This window comes from Caloenas nicobarica, chromosome 2 (genome assembly GCF_036013445.1).
Source record: "Caloenas nicobarica isolate bCalNic1 chromosome 2, bCalNic1.hap1, whole genome shotgun sequence".
NCBI classification, from domain to species: Eukaryota; Metazoa; Chordata; class Aves; order Columbiformes; family Columbidae; genus Caloenas; species Caloenas nicobarica.
In genome coordinates, this window is record NC_088246.1 from 38290847 (window position 1) to 38314240 (window position 23394).

Sequence of the window (23394 nt, forward strand, 5' to 3'; positions counted from 1 at the left end):
ATTTTTGTCTTCTCTTTTGCTTGTCATACTGTTACAAACACAAATACTTAAATATATTAAAAAGTACATATTATTATGGATGCATCTGTCCTATGACACATTTTTTCATATTCTGCATCTTCGTGCTGTTTCATAGTTAGATGCTGAAGAGAGTATTAAAACTCAGAAGTAGAGAGTTCAAAAATCATTTAATATCACTTTCACACACTATATGGATATGGGAAGTCCCTTGTTTTGATGATACCAGACAAATGTTCATTCTGATGTAAACATGTAGGAAATAAGTGAAGAGCCAAGTCTGGGCTGAATCACTCCCTTGACTGGGAACATCTATGGAAAAGATTTTAAAAGCTCTTGAGAATTCATATAGGCATTTAGTTTTTATTTTGTAGGAGAAACAGAAGTCCTCCTAAACAGAAGTCCCCGAGCCCTGCTTCTACCTAGCATCTTAAAAGAAGCTGGAGAATTAACCTCTCTTTGACCAGCAACGCTAACATAAAAATTCTTCACCAACCGGAGAGGGTTTGATAAAAACATCGATATGGCAAAACAAGCAGTGAGAGTAACCTGTGGTTGCGCGGACTGCATCGTGGCTCCTTCCCAACCGCTCAGCCAGTCTCCTGCCTGCTGCTCCCTCCAAAGGAGCGAGGGCAGGTGACGGGCAGGAGGATCAAACCCCTCTGAGAAACGCCTCACCTTTCAGGAGTACACAGAGTTCAGCTACAGCTTAATGTGTATTAGTTTCCAGTACATAAACTAACACTTGAAACGTACTAATTCCTCGTGATCTTATTTTCTTTTTTTAAAAGACGTTTAGAAAAATTACAGCAACAGCAATATATTCCATAAAACTGGCAAACGGGCTCAAATACGGTAGATCCTTTCAGCAATGTAGGCCATGAGTTCTTTACAAGTGTTAGCATTGTACGGCCACTCTTTCAAAGCAGTCCAATTCCCTACGCAACTTGCCTTTGTACCAGGGAGAACTGGTGGTCACTGTTTCAGATGCCAAGTCTAGAACAAGTACCTGGGTGGCAGCGTCTTTGCAATGTGTTTTGTTGGCACATTCCTCCCTGAGGTCCCACTTGCTTAAGTCTGAGAGGGCCCATCACTTCCCTGGCCCAGCAATGCTATTACTAGAAAATAAATGTCAACAAACTTACGGGCAAAGTGACTCCATCTGCAGGAGTCGAAATTCTTTCTAGGGTACTTTGGACTGCAGAAGCTGTTCAGAGGACCACTCTCTGCAGTGACATGTTACTGGTGGCTTTTGAGCTAGTGCCTCTGTTGGCATTTGTTCACTCACTGAAGTTCACCAAGACTATGAACAGAGGGAACGGCAATGAGCAGATTTGACAAAGGCTTTCACAGTGAGATAAGCATTACAGAGGTGTTTCAAGATGGCAGTTGTGTTCCAAGCTGAACTGGTCCACTTCTGAAAATGCAAGCCAAATTATTTATCCATACTGCCTAGGTTTGCTGGAAAAAGTTGTCCTCATTTCTGAGTCAAATAAAGACAGACCAGCAGGGAGAGGTCCTTGTCTGATCAAGAACACAAAAGGAAGATGCACTTGGATTTCAGTTAAGCTGCAGCATTTTCGAACCACGCTTTTCTGTGCTTATCATACTTCCCTAGGGAAGGGTAATGAGTCCACAGGGACAAGAAATATAACCTCTGCAATGGGGTCAAACTGAAAAAACGTTAACATGCAAGAATTTCCTTCTCAAAGAGCATTATTAAGCAGGCAACCAAGGACACAAAGATGTGCTTCCTAAATTTTAAAATGTTAGAACATGAAGAAAAGGTAAATTTCCTAACTTTTCACCAACACCGCAAAGATACGAACATACGAGTAAAACCTTCTGCCTGTTACAGTTCTTCTAGAGCACGTAATTCAGATTGATGTGGAAAACAAAGGTCATGAGAAACGTATTTGGCATTCATATATGACCACGTATCCAAAATAACTCTTTTCTTGGGATGTCAGCCTAGTTTCTCCTTCCCTTAGTTGTCTCAGCAGATTCAGGATAACACCCTCGGATGAAAAAAAAACGCTAACAGGATACACAGAAATAAAGAGCAACTAAGGAAGTAATTAAAAGCTACCCTATTTTACATGAGACACAAGTCAAAGTATTACAAAGTGAAGTATCTAAGAAGCAACATCTCTGACTTGCAACAACTTCAGAATGATCTGAGCAACACTGATCAGAAGTTCAGAAGTCAGCTTTGCTCATTAAAAAGCAGATGAGCAAATCTTTAATCTCTGTTTTGCCTGAGAGCTAAAGACAGGAGTGCTAGTACCAATACATCAGTAAAGTACATATACATCTTCTTTCATTGCCCAGGAATTAAATGACAAAGACACCATGGGACTGTTTGACCTCTTTAGGACATGTTGAGCTGCAGTAAATCCACACTGATATGAAAGAAAAAGCAGAACACGGTGATGTCAGCGCAACTTGAAGGTACAGGAAGAACGAATTTTGTGCAACATGTCCTTAATCCCTGTCTCCTGTCTCCAATGGCTCTCACCATTGTCGGAACCCACAGCCATAGCAAAAATGTACAGAAGAGAGTAGAGAATTGGGACAGAGTCCCAAAGTGCAGCAGGATCTCAGCAACAGAACACAGGATTGACCAGTGTCTTCTTTTACATTTCTTAGATGTTTTATAGTCAGTGTTGTACTGAAGCACTTTGTTTCAGTGAGCGAGAAGAATTCTCCAGGTGAAATAACTTCCCTGTTTCCACTTCATTACTCTTAAACATTTATATGGAGTTACAGAAGAAGAAAAAAAGATATTACCTGTGCTGTATGCCATTGCAAAATTGTCTTGTGTTTGCCAAGAGCAAAGCAGTGAATATGCAATATGACATATGTTTAAGTGAAAGAAAACATCAGTTGAGAAACGAAGTTATTAAAATTGCATCGTTGTTCAAACTCCGTGTAAACAATACTTGCACAACAATGCATAATGAAATTAATAAAATTAATTTTGTAGGCTAGAGAATTTTTTCTAGTAAATTCATAGCTGGAGAAAATTTTGAATTGTTTTGAAAATATGGCAACTCTATTTGTTTGGGTTTTTTTACAATATTTGCAATGCAGTAAGATGATAAACCTGTGCTAAAAGCCTCTGTTATTAAAAGCTCTGTGATCAAGAATTTGCCTATTCAATTACAACACTCTGTTAACTTCAATTGTATTCCGCAGTTTGAGAAGAATTATAGACTTGCTCTTTTTTGAAAGCAAGCAATTGCCCTTTCTAACAGCTTTTTGTTACTACGTTCTTTGAAGAACATCCTCTATTTTTTCATTTATTTTGTTTGTAAACATCTGTTTTATATGCCCTTAAAAGCAATGGACATTTTTGTTGCTCAGACAAATTAGCTAATATGACAATTAATTCCTACTCCCAAACAAGTCCTGTTTTGTGAGTTAGATTTACATAAAAGTGTTGAGACTTTCACAACGTGTTTAATCAGATAGAGACAGTGACACAGCACACACTTGACAGCAACAGCTTCAAAGAGCTTCAAATTCCTCCACATCAAATAACATCCGAGGATGAGTGACATACTCAGCCTACAGAGAAACAGTAAATATACATTTTAGCTATTAAAATTTAAATTATTATATTTCAAAAAGGCATCTTCATAACCCCATAATCAAATGGCTTCTAACAACAGAAACATTTCCATGTCTAGAAAAGCATTCTAAAGAGTCTCAGAATTGGAAATGTATGAAAATAAGCTGACTCCTGGGTTGTCATTTTGTTTTCATGTTAGCCATACTCCTTCTGAAGTTACAAATGCAAAGAAATTTTCTCTTGCAATGATATAAAATTTTGCTACCAGTTGTGACAGATAGGCCTATATTTCTACTCTGACTCAAAAGAACTAAAGAACAAAATCAAACATGTTGAAAGTGATAGACAAGATCTACACCAGTTTTGCCTAAGTGTGAGTATATTGAAATAATCAAAGATAGTATCAGAATAAAAGTGCAATAACACAATAAAGCCTGAAACAGTATTTGGACTCAAATGTTTGAATCTCAGTAAGTGTTCAGAAAACTTTGGTTTGTTCTGATACCAAAATCTATATATCTTAAAGTATGACGGTGATGATCAGAAAGTCATAGCTGCATTATTTTTAATTCAGTTTTTATAATTCATAGTAAAAAGGAAAGATTGAGCATGAGTGCAATCTGTCAAGCTGAGTCCCTATCAAGCTCATACAACCTGTGCTGAAATTTGTTCTACAAAATTTTCTTACCTATTATCACTACAAGATGGATTAAAGATAGGGGAGTGTGCCTATTCACACTATTCTTACACCATGTGGCGAAGTAAATATAGTATTTAATGCTAATTTTTATAACATGCAATAGGACACAACAGATGCTGCAAAATTTGAAACACGCACAATGAATCTGTCTTCAGTAAAATGGACATAACCTGCTAATTTCCAGTCTGCCAGAATATAACAGCATCAAAAATAATTTTTAAAAAAGGCAACAAAGAAAGAATTGCAGGGTTCTTTTCAAATTTCCCAGTATATGTAAAAGTCTATTGAAAGCAACACTATTCTGGATGACAAAGGTATTTAGGTTACCAGTACCATCCCTAACTCCGAACATCATGTGACACTGAAACAAAACTTACATCATCTGGGGGATTCCAGAAGTTAATAAACCTTTTAGCTACAGTACTATCCAACAAGATATTTTGACACTAAAATGGAAATTACAGATCTTGTTTCAACTGAAAATGTTTACACCATTATAGAACTGCCTTCTACATCGGTAACTTAGTTGATATCATCTGTGAGAGGTCACTCTCCACTCCTGTGATACTACAGATCATTTTCTCATAATAATGACCAAACTTGTTTCTCTCAATAAGTATAATTGTCCTTTAGATACTTAAAATTACAAACCATCAAATTCTAGTGCAGAGTTTCAACTGCACAAAATAAACAAATATTCCTATTGTCAGATGGACAGAACTGGAAACAGTAATTATAGTGCAAATAAAAGACACTGTGTTTTGGTTTTGCCTTTTTTTTTTACTCACTTTTTTAATAAAATCAGGTATCTCCTTTTTATCTGAAAGTTGGTTTAAGAAGGAACAGCACTCCACCTCCAAGACATATCCTTCACTAGGGACATCGCCTTTTGAAGACCTAAAGAGACAGACAGAAAAAAAGGATCAGTTTCTGTTCTTGACACTTGATACCCAGGCATCATCCCCGTTATAAATATTTCCCATGGAGAGCTAACCTTCAGACAGAGCTTTGGTTCCAGCACATTCACTCCATTGAGCTCAACACAGTTCTGCAAGCAGCAGCTACAGCATCTCACCTACTTGCCAGGGAAGGAAATCACACCAATGACCGCGGATGGTGGAACACCTTGGGGATTTCCAAATTTCTTTATTTGGCCAAGAAACACTTTGTCAGTCTGGCATCCATGGCCAACGCCAAGGAGATGCACAGGTGATGTAACTCAGAATATGCAGAAAGCAGGTTCCAATGCAATGGGCTGAGAGATGCTCTGGGCAGCCTGATGTAGGATGTGTTTCACAGACAGTAATTAACAGAATCCTTTCTCTTATCTACCACCATTCTAAGGCAACATTTGAAAATCAAGGGCTAATCAAAGTAGTCTATCCTTCAGTCTTACCTGACGCTTTGTTGCTGAAAAATTTAAAGCTATGTGAGGGAGCTGGGTCTCTTCAGTTAGAAGAAGAGGAGACTGAGGGGAGACCTCATTAATGTTTATAAATATATAAAGGGTGAGCGTCATGAGGATGGAGCCAGGCTCTTCTTGGTGACAATCAATGATAGGACAAGGGGTAGTGGGTACAAACTGGAACATAGGAGGTTCCACGTAAATTTGAGAAGAAACTTCTTCACGGTGAGGGTGACAGAGCACTGGAACAGGCTGCCCAGGGAGGTTGTGGAGTCTCCTTCTCTGGAGACATTCAAAACCCACCTGGACACCTTCCTGTGTAACCTCATCTGGGTGTTCCTGCTCTGGCAGGGGGATTGGACTAGATGATCTTTTGAGGTTCCTTCCAATCCCTAACATTCTGTGATTCTGTGAAATCCCTTCTCTTTCAGAAGCCACTAACTCCTGAAATAATTCAAAGTGTATGGCATCTGCCACAGACCTTGCTGAAGAAATCGGTACTGTGGGAAATGTGGTATCAGTCAAAATATGCCAAGGGAAAGTTTGGAAGTTATCCTGAACAAGCCTGAGAAAGTTTATAGGTGTGCACTGCAAGGCAGTGCTACTGAAGGCACTTTTCATCTCTTCCTGACTCCCATGAAAGGAAACTGATACACTTGATCAATAGAGCAAATCTAGAGAATCGTTTGTTTCATCAGTTCTTTAGGAGAACACATGGAGGAACATATAAAAATAAAAGCTAGCCTATAATTCTTAGGATTAATAACAAAGTGTTCATCTTAACATCCCATATGGAGTATCAAAAGGTCTAGTTTGATGTAAAGAACTAACCCTGGCCAGCAGTCGCTTGGTGCGCTGGGTACCTACAGGATTGGGAGAAATGTACAGAAGTTTGAACCCAGAGTGCTGAGGTAGCAGTGAAACAACAAAGCAAGGGCTTTGCAGGTGGCCATGCTTGCAAAAGCAAGTCCATGTAAAAGCCCTGTTCTGAGGACTGAGATTGTGCGACACGTACAACACGCTTCAGCTATAGGCGGCCCCAGGGGCTTTCCCCGAGATGCCAACAGTGACCTGGAGCCACAGGATGCGTCAGGTCCTGCCTGCCAACCGGCCGGGTGTCTTCTGGAACAACAGCACAGAAATTTGCTGAAGTACCACGTGACATTGTGTTTTGTACTTGACACCCCCACTTTCCCACAGGCTGCACTCTCACTTCATTTCTCTCATCTCACTGATACGTGAGGTGGGCGGTACCAGGCTGTGAATTGCTTGGGAACACTGAAATCCCTTCCCTATTTGTTTTTCTACTCCTTTCTAGGTTCTTCTCATAACCTGTGGTCCCATTCTGCCCTTGATTCTGGACACAAATGTTAACAAAACATTGAATAGCGCCCATGGCAACTTTCCAAACATCTTTATAGGATTTAAAGAAATCATTATTGTGGGACCGAAAGTGTTCCACCACTACTCCTCTGTAGCAGATGTACAGAAATTAACTTAAGCAGCAAAGAACAACTCTGCCAAGAAAAAAGGAATCACTTTGTGAGGGACAACACATGAACTGCAGACAACAATTTTTGCTGTTCTAGATAAAGTACCAGATAATAATGTATTCTCTGCAGATTTTCTGCCACAGATGAACTCAATGAATTCGAGAACATAAATCTAAACTTAAGAAAGTCTTCCTGCTAGAGTACTTACTAATATACCTACATTTTTTAAAATAAGATCTGAATACGACTAACTGGAAATGTAGGCCTGATGTTATCTAGCCATGTTCCAGATAGAAATAAGTGTGAGTTAGGGCTCTCTAATGCTCTAGCAGTCAATAAATCATCAAAACTGCCACTTAATATTGCAATGCGAAGTCCATACAACATCAAACGAAGTGAGCAGTTCGTCAGTGCACTGGTTGTTGTATAATTACCAATCAGAAGTGGATTACTCAGATCAAGCAGCAAGGAACCAAGCCCCTTTTAGACGACCTGTCCTGTTTTGGGGGGACATCATTAAGCCTCTACGAACATGAGGACCAAACATTTCCACCAGTTCCCTTGCTGGGACAACCCATCGCACTCATCACAGTCCCTTCCAGCCCAGCTGAGGAAGCCACACTCCCGGTCCAGAGACTTCGAAATAATACAGCTCAAAGCCAAAGTTAAGATATCAAATCCCAGAAATGAAGTATGTGCCATGCTATTTCTGCATCCACCCTTTCACCAAGGCCTGTTCCTTACCCAGTCATCAGGTCTCCGTGCAGTCTGCAAGGCTGCTGTAAATACTTGCTGTGATAGACATAAAAACTTACTATTCTAACTGCTGCAAAAGAACAACGAAGACTGTATTTCATGTTTAAACCCACTGGCTACCTGTAAAAATGAATTCTTTTCAACCTGTATTGGTGAGGTTTACACACACGTATAAGGAAGAGGGAAGTTTGCCCTTGAACCACTGTCTCCTAATTCTTCTCCTCCCCCTCAACAGCTCCTCGGACTCTGATTTTGTGCAGTTTTTGGAGGACCTGCTTCCTCCTTCTTTGGAAGGAGTGCAAGTATCTGAGATACAGATTATATCCACAAAAATATAGGGAATCTTACTGCGGCTGCTTAAAATGACCTGTTTATTTTTCCTCTTTTAACAAGCACTTACTTTGAAATACACTTGCTGCTTGTAAATATTTAAGCAAACAGGAGACAGTGAATTCTTCCTCTAAGAGTCTGGGGGCTACCTCGGCACTAGGGCTCATGAAAAAAATCACATCAAATACCATCGTACTCTGCTAGGAACATTATTCACAGAACACACATAACAGATCCTGCTAAAGGCCATAAAATCTTTAGTTAAAATCTTCCAACAGAAGTACTCTATATTACCAAAATGTATTTTTCCATTCTTTCAAGTGAAATATGTCCATATATGTTAAAGGCAAGTCTTTGTCTATACTGGTAATTTTCACTTTTTTAGGAAACATTTCAGAGCTTATTATTCTGTAAAAAAACAAACAAATAAAACCAAAAGCCATAGCTTTTCACATGAAAATAATAAGTAGCCGTGGATTTCACAGACCACAAAAATAATTTTCTGAGCAAATCCAGGTGGGCAAGAAATTATTTCCAGCCTCTATACAATAAACAATGCATCTCATAAATGAATCACAAAGTATTTAATAAACATCATAAAATTCTCTCATGAAACTCTTAATACTGTTGGTATAGCTGTAGAGAAGTAGCTAAATATAGGTACAGGTAAATTCCATACTGAACAGAAATTATTGTATTTTTTGTTTGATTCATTTCATGGGACTACTTTTAGGACCACTTTCATTAGAGACTATGAATTAGGACCCCCCAAATACGCACATCTGTCAAGATGACAGAAGTCAGAGGAAAAGTCAGAAGTAGAGCTCAGGCCTCCTGACTTCAGTCTTGTCTCTGCACTTGCATTCCCCTTTTCTCTTCTGAAGAAGGACTGATGTCAGACATTTGAGAAATAACCAAATAATCCATACTCTAGAGTCTCTTACCAGTTTTACAGCACAGGAAGTTGCTGGGAGTCCAATATATTAACTAATTTAAAATTAAAGCCACGGTTTTATGTAAAGTTAACTTCTACTTTCCCATCATAAAATATTTCTCAACAGAAGGCAAAAGAGAAAAGCTGAAATCAGTTTAGTCAAAAAAATGTGTAAGCCCCAACAGTCTGAAATATCTTCCTTTTCTTCTGGATGCACAGTCAGCAATTTCTTCCTCTTCTCTTCTTCCGTCTAGGTTGGAAAACTGAATTTTTCTTCCTTCACTGTCTGCAAATGTTCAAGTTTTTTTATAACCTTTGTTCCTCTAAGAAAAAAAATCCCTGGGTTAAATAAAAATGGCCCAGCTGTGAAAGAACCACCCCTGGATACCATAAGGTTGTACCCTTCTTGGAAGTTAAGATGAACCGGAGAAGCTGCTACACCCTGAACCATTACAATTCCCTGTACTCACTATAAGACATTTTGGGATACCCGAGAGGGAAGAGAAGGGACAGCATGACCAAGGCCACCACTTTGCCTGCAGTGGGAAGGGCAGTCTCCTGCCCACAGCCCCAGGAAAGGACAACCACTGGTTAATTGTGGAGACTGACAAAAATTTCACTGTATCTTACACACCCTTCATTTGTTTTTCTTCCTTTGTTACATATCCCATTGTTTGTTCATCTATTTTCCTGAAGAAGGATTTTTCCATCACTGCAGGTACCCTCAGTGACCACCATAGACAACCTTAACCAGCGGGTGGCAAAGAGCTGAGAGGGAATTTGAGCCTTCCTGGCGTTGTGCAGAGGGACATCGGGGGCTGGGGGTAGAGAGTATCCTCAAGTGTTACTCATACGGAAAAGGCTGAGGACCACAGACTGGAAAAGAGTGGCATCTTGAGTCCTACATAGTACCTCTAGCGCCACTAAAGAAAAAGAAAATACATAGAATAAGATTTTCACTTATAACTGGAAGTTCACTGGCCAAAAATATATTTACGAGGGTTGTTTCAGTAGGCTGTCATTTCCTGCCCAGCTGTTTGCAGTTAAGTGCCATTTCATGGTAGATAAACCATTACCAGCTGTAGAGTACGAGTAACTTACACAGTAAGTATTAAAGCTGACAACTCTGTGTCTATTACAAACCCTATTTCCAATCCTTTTCAGATACAAGAAGGAAAGGAGAGCGCCAACATTTGGTCCTAATCTTCCTGAAGCCTATGAATTCAGAAAGCTGAAAGCACACTTGTAAGCTATGCAGACACTCTAACTATTTGATTAAGATGATGCCAGGAATATAAGTGCAGTTTTGAGATTTTCCACCAAATAGGAATAGCTCTACTGATCAAAATATAACTGTACATTTATAGCAAACTAATCTACATTACAAAAAAATAAAACCACATCATGGTAACTAACATGAGCAATTGCTATCTATATAATTCCAGGTTAAAAATCTAGCAAATCTACAGCATCTGAAAACCAAGACAGCAGCAATTAAAAACCCATAGTTTTACGATGCCCACCCAATACGCACACCATTTTTTATAAAAATAAAACCAGGTATATTGTATCATAACAACCCCAACCCTAACCCACATGACACTGTTTAAACTTTGTTATCAAAGCATTGTCTTTACTAGGAATTTTCTCATACAGGAGACCTTATCACTGGAATAGATATTATTCTTTAGTAAAACTTTTTTTAACGAGAGCATATAGTTTCTTGAGAAATGTTGAGGCATGTATGGATACATAGGCATCTTTAATGCGCAGTGTTTATAATTTTGAGAACACAGATGAAAGAACATTTATTTTGGGTCAATGTTAAAAGCTGTTGTGAGGAAACATGTATTGCTTTGAACTTGAAACAAATAACAAGCTTTAAAAACTCAAGCCATTGTCCCTTGAGCTAGAGGAAGATATCTGTTGAATCTCGGGTATGGAATAAATATTATTTTTTCAGCAAGCTGAAATCAGCCTGCTGAGATCAACACCACACACTGCGTTTGCACACAAAACATGTTTGATCCTAACGCTCATGATGGCAAGGTCAGACATTTGCCATCTTCAAGCCTAAATCCTACATGAAAACCAAACAGGTACACATACACACACGCTTTTACATTTAAATTAGAAATATATTGTACCAATGCAAAGTATTTACTTTCAAGAACTCAAGCAAGCACAGAAGCACTGGAGGAGATCACTGATATTTTTTGTCAGACTGTATCATTGTGAAACACCTTTGGCTCCAGTTCCTATATTTCTGCAGAGATCTTTTGTAGCACATTTCAGGGTCCATGAAGAGGAGGGCTGGGAACAGTCAGCACTGATGTAGCAAGGGGAAATGATACTTTCGACTGATTGCCTCTGACACTAAAATTAGTGGATTTGTGGACAAGTGGAGGGAGGGCAGTGACTGTCATTGAAGGCAATTTTAGCAAGAGGTTTGGCACTGGCTCCCACACTCTTCTTGTATGCAAGCAAGGGTACTAAAGGCTGGAAAACCAGATGAGTAAAAACCAGTTCCATGGTTAATGGTGATGCCCCGTCTGGAGGCCAGTGACAAGTGGAGTCCCCACCCAGGGGTCTGCAACCTGGGACCTGTCGTGTTTAACATCTTCATTGATGACACGGAGGAGGGGACAAGGTGTGTACTCGTCAGGTTTGCAAATGACGTCGGAACCGGGGATGCAGCTGACGTGGCAGAGTGTGTGCTCCAAGAAAGTTCGAGACCACTGTGCCTGACTTATACAGTGATGTGCCACTGCAGGTCAAATGTGGCATGGGAAGTTTTCACATGGAAAATGAAGAAATATCCACAGAAGCTCCAAGAGAAGCTTGCCGGGCAGCAGCACCAGTCATGGCCCAAGGCTCTCTCCACCAAACTCTACACAAAGTCAGACCAAAGACTCCCTGTTTCAAGTACCTATCAAAAAGCTTGAAGAGAAGAAAAGCTTTTTGGAGCTTGAGTGTCTCAAACAGCTAAGAATCAGAAAGTTGATGAATCGTCCAGATGTTTTTAGAAACATTTTCCTTTGCCTTCAGAGGGCAAATGTACAAATCCAAATGCCAGAGGACCAAACCAAGACTTCACAAAATGTAACACTTCCAGAGGCTGCTGCTTCTTCCCACATGATTACGTCTTTTCATACTTCTCCAGTTCCTTGGTAAAATAGAGTTTTCCTTTTGTTCATGGGAAGGGCTGTTCACTGCTATTAAAAGAGGAGCTTAGTATGACTCGAAAAAGACAGAGTGAGAGAGTTGATCTTGCAGGTGTGAAAAATCAGGGTTTCCCCTGACTTAGCTGCCCAAAACCTTCAGTCGACATAATCAAGCAAATACAAAGTGGACACTGACAACTGGAAATGAAAACACAGCCTAAAGAAACTACACAACAACCAGTGTCTTGTTTAAGCCATTTCAGTCTTTTGCATTTACATCATGCTACTTTACATTTTCTATAAATCCAGACTTTCTATACAACCATTTTCTACGTAAATCCAAACTTTAAAAGACACAGAGGACAGAAAAATTTAGCTATATATCAGAAGATGCCATTAATTGAAATAACTTGGAATTAACATTGCATACCAGAAAAAAAAAAAAAAACTGTAAAAATTCTGGTTTACTATTAAACTTTTGAACTCACTCCGTCAAATTCCTTTGCAGATAAATAGAATTATTTTGGCCAAGTGATGAAAGCTGGCATTTCATCAGGATTAATGTATATAGGGAAATTATAGAAATAGAATCAGAATCATCTCATCAAGTGAATCACGGGAACACCTGACACCTCATTATTTTACAGAAAGGGAAAACAGCTGCAAAGTGGTTTGAGGCAAACACAGAAGTCTCCTCCAATAATATTATTCTTAAATTATACTACTTAGTCTACTTCTGCATGGTAATGTTTCCCTGCTGATTGCTTTATTGATTGAAGACAAAACCTGTAGAAGAGTACGTCCTCAGACATAGATGGAACAACGGAGAGAAAGAACTCTCTGGAATTCAATTTATATCCCCTCCTTTATTCTACTGTGGTGAAGTGAAGCATCTGCAAACACGTCAAAACTGTCGTAAGCAGACAGTTTATGAGCCTGGACCATGTATCTTTCCTAGTGAAAGAGAACTGAGCTTACTTTCTGGCGCACAGTGTTTAGAAAGAGAAATTAAAACATTTTAATTGCCATTGAATTTTGAAACTGTAAGATACCAGAGAAGGGTGTCACACTACAGGGAGCTGGGAATAACTCAAAGTGGCTTTGTGCTACGGTTTTGTTCCAATTTTGTTGTGGGACTGACTTTGCGATTTTTTTGCAGGGAACAGGTTATCTGCAACAGCCACAAACTGTCTGAAATAGTAATGCACACACACAAGACACCTAAACGGAGATTGTTATGTTAAAAAATGCAAGTATGAAAATAAAAGGGCAAAGAGATAAAGGTTATTACACACATGAAGAACTAATGATCTCTATTGCTTGGAGGAATATAAGTGACATAGATGCTACTCTCCTTATCTTGGTAAGCCAGAACCTCCTAAAGGCACAGACCTTCCTCCGACCCTTCCGCCAGAAGAGGTTTATTGTCACACGGTCACACATTCCAGGGTACTACCATACATCCCTTTTCCTGAGATACTTGTCTTCAAGTGTAAATCAGTGTGAATCAACTTTTTTCAAGCATGAATCAACATAAACCAGCAGGCCAGGGGCTACACTTCACACATGGAGCCTTCCTTACGTTCATCCAAAAAAACCTATAAAAACCTGGGCTTGAAGATTTTTCTTTGAAATTTTTTATGAGATGCATTCTCCAAGAAACCAAAGTATCTCAGAACTCAGCACAGTCAATAAAACAGGCAATTGCTTTTTAATTAAGAAACCCACTGAAATTTAGCAAGAGAAAGTATTCACAGGAACATTAAAGTTACTATTCCTCTATCTGACTATTCAACTTACAAACCACTTCCAACCGACTGGTTAGTGTGCACAATACAATTAGGTGCTACAGAAATATTTAAATTTATTATATTAAATTTAATGAGAGCAATGGCAGAGTCCTTCAGCTGCTTGGTAGCCTACTTCATGTCCAGTGCCTCTACAGACTTACACGCCCCTATATTTACTTCATTTACTTTCATTGAACATGATGCTTTTTGCAATGCAAACAATTACATTGTTGATTTGAAAAAATAAATGTCCTTTACTTTCATATTCTCCCTGATATTTCCAAGGGATCAACTTTGCTTTTCAACATTTATGGCTTCCGTATATGTTAAGAATGCATTTCCTCAGATGTCCCAGAGCAGGAATGACTCCTACTTCCTTATTTATCAGAACTGATTAGATAGCTACGATAATGAAGTCACAGAGATACCAGTACAGATTAAACACAAAACTATCCTAGCAACCTTAAAAGTCACTTTAAATGTACAATGGCATTTCAAATTCACACTGAGTATTTTAAAACCCTGGGACAATGGCAAAATAGGAGGAGTAATGCTGACAGGTACTTCTTTCGTAAGTTTTAATGCATAGACATATCTAAGCATTACTTTTTCCATTTTGTTCTTGAACAAATTAAGGCACTGCCAATCGCAGTGACAGCAGCAGTGTGTAGATCCCGACGAACATCATCTGCGGCCAGCAGTCCTTAGTTTTGGAGAGGTGGTGCTATAAAATGCAGGCCTCAAAATGTGAGTCAACAGTATTCCTTTTTAAACATAAACCCAACTTATAAAGGTGCAACACTAGCTAAAGACAAAAGTATTAGAGATTAAAGATGAACGTATTCATTTCTATCTCTATATGCACAGAATTGACCTTACTGCACCAAAAAGGCACTAATACAACAATTTATTTCCTCTTCCATTCAGGCAACATAAATAGCAAGGTGGAAAAGCAGCACCTGGTATCTGCTGTACAACTGACAGCTTGAAGCAGATGTTGGAGCCATCCATGGTGCAACACTTGCAGTAAGAAAGGAGCTACAGCCTCAGGTGTTTTGCAGATAATGCCTGGGAAGCCCAAAGATGGGCCCCACACCAATGTACGGAGCTTTTTATGACTCCTTGGCTCCTTGTGAATGCCTGGTATCACCACTAGAGAAAACAGCAGGGGACCACTTTGTACTTCAGAGCATAAGTGAAGTTACTAGTGATCCTACAACTGTAGCTAGACTACTTACACTCTGAAAACCTTACAACAGACATTAACACTTATCTGGTCAATAAATATCCCAAGCAGAGCTTAAGAGAGAGCCCAGGAGTTCAACTGGTTTATAGACAGCCTACAGACGCCAGGGACCTGACAGTCCTTAGTGAAAAAAGTATCATTTATTCTTTATCAGCAGTGTAATGAGAATGGTTAATTTAAAAAAATTAACAGTATGTCGTCTTTTTTTTTTTCCCTACTGTCGCTGATTCCCCCCCCCAGCTCTTAGTGGAATTCACACACAGCTGGTCTCCATGCAGGCCAAGGTCACCTGAAATCTGTGCAACACCCGTCTCTCTTCGCCGGGTTTGGCAGTACAAAGCTCATTGCACCCACACACTGTGGAAGCAGCTTCTCCCACTCTCTCAGGCAAACTCAGGAACATTTAAACTACATGAAATGCTAAACTGATGTCATTTCCCTTGCTGGTACTTGTCTGTTTTTTCCCCGCTGCACCAAGTCCCTTCCGCTTCCCCAGGCAGTGAGAAATGACAGATAAGGGAATGGAAAGAAATGGAGTGTGAATGTAAAAGGAAATATAATTGGTTCAAGACTCTCTACTGTCTTCAATTTTGTACAGTCATTTACAGCTGTCTAAAGTGTGTGAAACACTGGCATCCAAGTGAGTGAGCAGGCAATTAAGATTTTGTGCTCTTTCACAATCACTCTGCACAGATGTAAACTACTGGATACGGTACGAGGCAGCAGCGACATGCTGAGCGCTCTGGCTTGAAGACCCTGTCGCTCTCCCGAGAAGGATGCTGCTTTCCCCTCATGTGTCTTCACAGCTCAGTCCTGGAAGATGCTGAACCCTTGGACCCAAATCCAGCAGAAGTGCTTAAGCACTTACTTAGCATTGCAAACTCATGAATGTCAATACTTAGATTATTTGCAGCAAGGTATTTTGTAGGCAGGGAAAACAAGCTTGCCCAAAAATCAGGCAAACTCAGCCCAATATTACTCAAGAAGGCCACCGTTCAGCCAAACATTTTGTGTGTTGACCATAAAACTGGAAACGCTTTAAACAATAATATCAGGAAGACAGCAGGAAGTTCTGTACTAAGAGAAGTAAAATAAAGTCAAGGTAAATTGAGAGTTACTTTCAAAGCTAAAATTGCCTGCGACACCTAATGCCATAAATGAAATGCAAAACTTTTCCTTAGGTCACCTGTAGCAAACTGAATGGTGGGTTTACTTTAGCTTTAAAAGGTATCTGAAACAGTTACATCCCTTCTTTCAAGCATAAGCACAAAGAGGGTATAGGATTGGCAAATGGAGGTCTGATTATTCCCCAGGTTTCAGTACAGGTCACTGCAAAAAGAGGAAAACTGCACAAAATGACTGCAACAGCAGAGGTAGCTGCAGAGTTGTGGGCAGTCAGGTAATGTTAAATTATGTTTTAAATCATTTAAATCACTAAAAATCATAACTATATGTTTTAAATATTCATATTTTAATTTCCATCTAGACTACTTAAGAGTACATTCATCAATTTTTTAAAATCAGATTAAAACATAGAAGAACAGTATTCCTGTTTGTTTATTCATCTTCAGACTTATTATTATGTAAAATATTCTTAATACATTTTAAGAGAGTGAACAAAGCAGGAGAGTCATCTTTTTATGTACAGAGTTTGCACTGATTTAAAAATTAAAATAACTTGTATTGTTTAGAGGAAAGAAGGGTGTAAACTCTACAGATAAATTTAAGAAGCACGCATTAGTACTACAGTTCTCAAATTAATTGCATTAACTGTAACCATCTAAACACAAAATATGCCTTTTCTAAGCAACCATTTCTTCTGTCTTAATTTCATCTAACAAATTCTTAAAGGGTACCAACGGGACTATCCTCACAAATTGTCAGGCATAGGGCTTGTTTGTTTGCCTCTCATGACAACACATCCCAAAATACAGAGCGTATTTCAACTCGTTATTCTCCGAGTTATCTGCCAAACTGCAGATGAATTATAAACATGAAGAACATGTTAAGCCTATTCAAGCCCACAAAAGAAAAAAAAAAAAAATCAAGTCTTGCACAGTAAACTCTGCTATAATTTCCTGATGTAGGTCAAAACTCAGCAGGAAATCACATTGTCTATTTTTATCCCAGTTCACTGGAAGTGCTTTACCTTTCTGTTTTCTTGATAAGCACGGCCCTGAAGATTTGTTCCTGGGGAGTTTTCTCTTTTTCATCAGTTGGTTGCACGAAAGGGTGGACAGCAGCCAAGACGAAGCCCTGCTGGTACAATTCTTGCAGCTGAGCTGGAAGATCGTGCAAGGAGGAGAGCTTGATTGCTGATGATCCTGGCAACTCAGCTGGAAACAAAAAGAAATTGGTCAATAATCCTACACCGGACTATCATGTTTTTTAAAATCCAGGCTCTTCAGCGTCAAGCAAGCTTCACACTGATCTGTAAAATTAACACAAAAATTGACCTTTCTTGAGGCCCATTTTGTATTTCAGATTTGAAGCAGTCTGTCTTGGCAAAGGACTTGTATCACAGAAGAGACTGGTGCAATTAAAGAAGTCAGACACATTAAAATGCCAAATTCACTACATACTCTGGGAGACATGAAGTGGAGGTTTTAAGAAAAACAAGGTAGTTTGTCAAAAGATATTCTAACTTTTAGTACTTGTCATAGTAAAGCAAGTTAAGGAGAGTGAGCCATGAATCAAAAATATAAAATGAGAGCAAGGGGATAGTCAATGAAGGTAGAACATGTCAAATTCAAAAGCAACAAAGAGAAGCATCGATGTACACAAAAGCTGTACTATCAGACTGAGAGATCACTGATGCAAAATGCTGTTGAGACCAAATATTTACCAATACTTCTGAAGGGTACTTCGTAGGTATATTGAAAACAAGAACGCTAAGACCAATGCATACCTGTAGTGATGAGAAACCGTTTAGAATAGACACTAAACCTTATACCTCAGGATTTAAACAAACCTATACGTATTAGAGATGAGGATGAGACCTAGTGCATGAAAATAATCCTTCCTCAATCTGCTCAATGTGGGGTTTTCTACCTTCCTGTGAAGCATCCACACAGACACTGTGGTCAGTACAGCAATTGCCCCTATTTCCTTGGAGTCTAGTGGGCTTCAAAAGAAAATCCCATAAATCACCTAAAACCACCTTCCATTCTCTACCTCTGCGTCAGTAATTCTCCATATGTTTTTCATATCTCATCTGAAAGGGCATTTTTCTTCCCTGACCTTTGCCTTTTCATTGCCATTTCTATTGGGAGCTATTTATTATTTCATTCCCAACTATGCCAGAACATACAGGGTGCTGAGGTGCTGGGTGGTTTCCCCTCCCACTGAAACCAGCAGGCAGAGGATGTTGCAAGAAACACGACAGAGGTTCCCAGCACGTTGCAGATCTTTGGTAAAAAAAAAAAAAAAAAAAAAGAAAGCACCAGAGAACAGTTTGTATGAAAGACGCCAGCTATGCAAAATAAGGTTTCATTGTACTGCCTTTTTTCATCAAACCGTGTGGCTACCCTTTATGAATAATGAAAGAGGTTATAAAAAAACTAATAAATATTCAAAACCAATAATACAGGGGAATAATTTAAATAATAATGGAATAGCTGTGCTTGGGATGATTTTCTTCAAATAAGACCATGTTCCAGAAAAGGATAATGGAACTTTTTGACCAAGAACTGTAAGATTTAGAATTTTTTTATTTTTGCAAATAAAATGAGAAATCCAAGCAACATGTACATTGACAGACAATAGGGCTCTACCTTCTACAACGGCATACAAATCACTTCAGAGTCATAAAAAGAGATGCCACAATGAATAACGCATAATAAATAATAAAACCAACTGTTACTTACTGGACCCTACTCGGATCAAAACGGGGAAAGAAACCCAGATGTCAGAACTACTTTTTACCTCTTGTAGCTCAGAGACTACGCTGCAAATAATTTAATTAATTAAAAGAATTTGAAAGCCAGAATACATTTCTAAATGAGGGGTTTACTATTCAAGTATATTCATTGTTGTACCCAACAATGGAATGACTAAACACTGTTCAGTAATGTTAATTCTGGTAATGGTGCTTCCATTTTTAACACTCATCTATGAAAACTGATGCCTGCCTTGCATATGAACCAAGTATCTGGATTCTTCTGAGGATGCCTGGGCAAAACTTGTAGAAAGTCTAGTCATTAATATGGAAGAGTGATTGCCTCCTCCTTCAAGCTAAACAGAAGGGGAAAGTGTGAAAATTCATGTAATTGGAGCTTTGGTATGTACACTTGTTGATTAAAAAAGAAAGGTAATAGAAAACAGAGATGGGAGGGATCAGCCAGCTAGTCCATACTATCACCTAGAGGCAGGATCAGTTCTAGTTTAGCTAATTCTCAGAGTTTTTCTCATCTACTTTTAAAAACTTTAGTAATGGAGATTCCACAAGCCCCAGAAGTCATGTTTCAGTACTCCTCTATTCTTACTATTCAAAACCTTTTCCTAGCACCTGGCTGAAATTTTCCGCTCTGAAATTCAAGACTGCCACTTCCTCACTCAATAATTATTTTCTGCATTAGCATTTTACAATTCCTACTACCCATCATGCCTTAACCTTACCTTCTTTAGACTCTACAAACTCTGTCCTTTCAAGGTTTCTTCTTCCCTTGTGTTTTCTAGATTTCTAAATAATTTTTTATGGTTCTTTCCTGATTCTCTTCAATTGGTCCTCTGGCTTTCTTCAAGTGTAGCACCTAAGCCTCACCACAGTGATCCAGCACAAGCCTCATCACTGCTTTGTAGAACAGAAAAGCTCCTTCATGCTTATTATATACCCCATGTCATCATGTGGGGAAAAAAAATGAAATTCTTTTCCCCACAACCAACAATGGCCGAATGTCCCTGGCCTTACTGTGTTTTAGGGTTTTTTTCTTTCACTTTTCAAGGGCCATTCTGGATTCTGACCTCCACAGTGCAAATGGCACTTCTCAGATTGGCAAACCTCAATAAACATGTTCAGCAGTGTCTGGCTTGTAATAGTTAATGAAAATGGTGAATTTTAACAGACTCTGGACAGAATAATTTTAAGCCTTACAGTCAATACATCTTTTTCATTTGATGCTGAACTACTACTAATTTCTCCTTGGAGTAGAGATTCTTCAGAAAGGACAGTTCCTGTTGCCCACAAAGTCTACACGAGTTTCCCAGGTCTACAGACCTGTGTGGTGCGTTCATGCTACTCTCCCAAAGACAGACGGGTCCGTGTGATGCAGATTCCTCCCCAGAAATCCCTGCTACTCATCATCCTCTGGATATTTTACAGGTAAGTTATTTGTTCCAGTATCCTTCTGGGCTTTAGGTTAGGCTAACAATGATGCAGTTCTCTTTAAAAGTAGCTTGAAAAAGGATATCACACCTTCCTGGAGAGTCATTCACCCTTCAACAGTCTTCAAACTTAAATGATAAGATCTCAACTATTTCTTCAGCTAATTCCTCTAAGGTGCATACCTGTAGGTTCAACCTACTCAAAATTGCCCATTTATAAAACAAGTTGTTGATCTAGTCTTTCCTTACTTTACCTTAGGAAGATGCTAATATTTTCAGAAAACTTTACACAGCCTCCAATAAAATCCCTTAAAACTTTTGTTTTGGTTGTTAAAGAGAATTCTAATCATGCCACTTTCAAAAGAAAAAGGAAAACCAAAATTGTGTACAACAGGGACTTGTGTAAGGTAAAGAAGCACATGAAAATTCAAATAAAATCCTGTATAATTCCAGTGCTTATTATAAGCCTCTATTTTGCCAAAAGATAAAGCCAAACCTTTTTAGCAGCCACCATATTGCTCCTGAAATGCAGTTAGCTCTAAGTTTTATATTCTGTTCCATGTTTCCTTATTTTTGTTGCACTTCATAACCTGACCTCAAAAGATTCCTTTGTTTATTCTGTCTACATCTGGATGAGTGTGTAAGAAACTTGTAAATGACAGATGCTGTGTTTTTCAATTTTGCAAAGGCTGAAAGTGGAAATAGAAGTGCTGTCTGCTTTTGGAATAGATTACCAGGCAAATTAGTTTGTTGCCTGACTGATAATTGAAGCTGAAAACACTTTCAGCAATGCTCAGATGCATACAGAAAACCACAGTTTAGACATCCTTCAAAAAGAAAAGAAAGTTTGTGTTATACAACTGACATCCATAAGGTGACTTTCCTGGGTCTAGGGACTTGTGCTTGCTTTGCTGCTAATGGAAAAACCTGACCAAACACTCACACTGTCCCCATCTTGCTACCAAAAAAATCAATAAAAGGATTGACTTGACATAAAATTCTACAGGTTGAGTCATGTATATTTGAAGGAGTCATCTCTGCAGCTCCAAAAAGCAATTTATGAGAAACAGAGGAAGGTGGTGCAGTCTGCCACCGGCATCCTGAGGGAATGAGGGCAGGCTGAGAAACGTGGCTGGGGACACAGGTGTTGAGGAGAACCGGTTCCTCCTTCCGTGTTAAGGAGTCCCTTGGTCCCTCCTGATAGGTCATCTGGGGCTGCAACCACAGAGATCAAACAGCCACCAACTAGCTTCAAACTGAAGCATCTCATACAACCTCTGACATTTGCGCTATGGTCCACGCTAAAAAGGTAGATGTATCCCGATCAAATATTAAGAGAAAAGACAGTTACAGCAACTGTCTACAACAAATAGGCTATTTTTTCTATATTAAAACAATAGATTAAACAATAGTAATAGATTAAAACAATAGATACCTTCGGAATGCTACAACCCAACACTTAAATAAGAAAGATATCTATTAGACCATGCTCAATAAAGACAATCATCCATTACAGTACATCTTTACATAACGTATATACTCAACAGAATCAGATGCTTTTAACTCTATTTGATAAGCAGCAGTTTTCCCTTCCTGCACCTGATGTTTATGACAAAACTAAAACAAACTTTATTGGTTTTTAATTTCTTTCTACTTGAATGATAGCTATGCTCCAGCACAAATAAAATGTTAAATGCTACAATGGCATTTATTTAATTTCTCTTTACTGAAATGGTCAAATTCAGGGTCAAATTTAGGTCTTAGTTTCTTGGTGCTTACCCTTAGTATAATACTTTATTTAAAAGGACAAACACACTGTTCTACTCTAAATTTCTATTATCCTGTGTTAGCTGTTTATTTAGTTTGCTTATTGCAACAAAACAAATTAAACATTGGTATTTTCTGGGCTTCATTTTTTAACATGTTTTCCTGATCAGGTTTTTATGCTCTCATAGCCCTTAATGAGAATTCACATTACACATGAAAATGTTCCACAAAAATCTTGGACTCCTTTTAACTAGTTTCTGTTTCTTTTTAAACTTTTCATGTTCAGCTGTATTTTCAGACTAATGTTCCTCAATTTATTATGAAACATTAAATAAGTATTTTTCCTTTGCATTAAAACAACGGAAGAGCAAATTGGTGTGTACGTAGACCGTACATGCTCTGGCTATACTGGGAACAGAAGAAAGCACTTTGCACCAATACATGCCCAAAATATGGTATATAATGGATCTGAAACAAAAAAAAAAGGAAGACCACAAATTCACCAGACCCAGACTATTAAGTGACAGAGCAGCTCAGTTCCCTGGTAGCCACAAGCACCATACTATTTGACCAGGCCTAGCACACATCAGCACGCTCAGACCCTTCGAGAAATACAGTCGTGTTTTCTTTCTCAAAGCACAGAATGAGGCTGTTCCTGCGGGCCATGCCCATTCCAGGCACCCAGAGCCAGAGCTATGGTGTCACTCCCAGCACCACAAACCTTGCAGGCCCTTCTGCAAAGCTACAGCTCCTCCAGGTGACTCATGGGAAGGACAATGTCCTCCCTGCCAGGAAAGCTCAGGGCTTATGGAACCCTCCTGAGAGGCCACAAAGTTGGCAAAGGGTTTGGAGGTGAAGCCATATGAGGAGCAGCTAAAGTCACTTGGTTTGTTCA

General features: G+C 39.0%; 1 protein-coding gene across 2 annotated transcripts in view; it reads right to left on the reverse strand.

Moving 5' to 3' along the window:
- RFTN1 (raftlin, lipid raft linker 1) overlaps window positions 1-23394 on the reverse strand; it is a 98894-nt gene that overhangs the window by 40439 nt on the left and 35061 nt on the right. For both annotated transcript variants that reach the window (XM_065628866.1, XM_065628865.1), the window contains exons 3-4: window positions 17560-17746; window positions 5081-5189 (exon numbers count right to left, since the gene is read on the reverse strand). In XM_065628866.1, the coding sequence (XP_065484938.1) occupies window positions 5081-5189; window positions 17560-17746 (296 nt within the window). The remainder of the gene's footprint in view (window positions 1-5080; window positions 5190-17559; window positions 17747-23394) is intronic.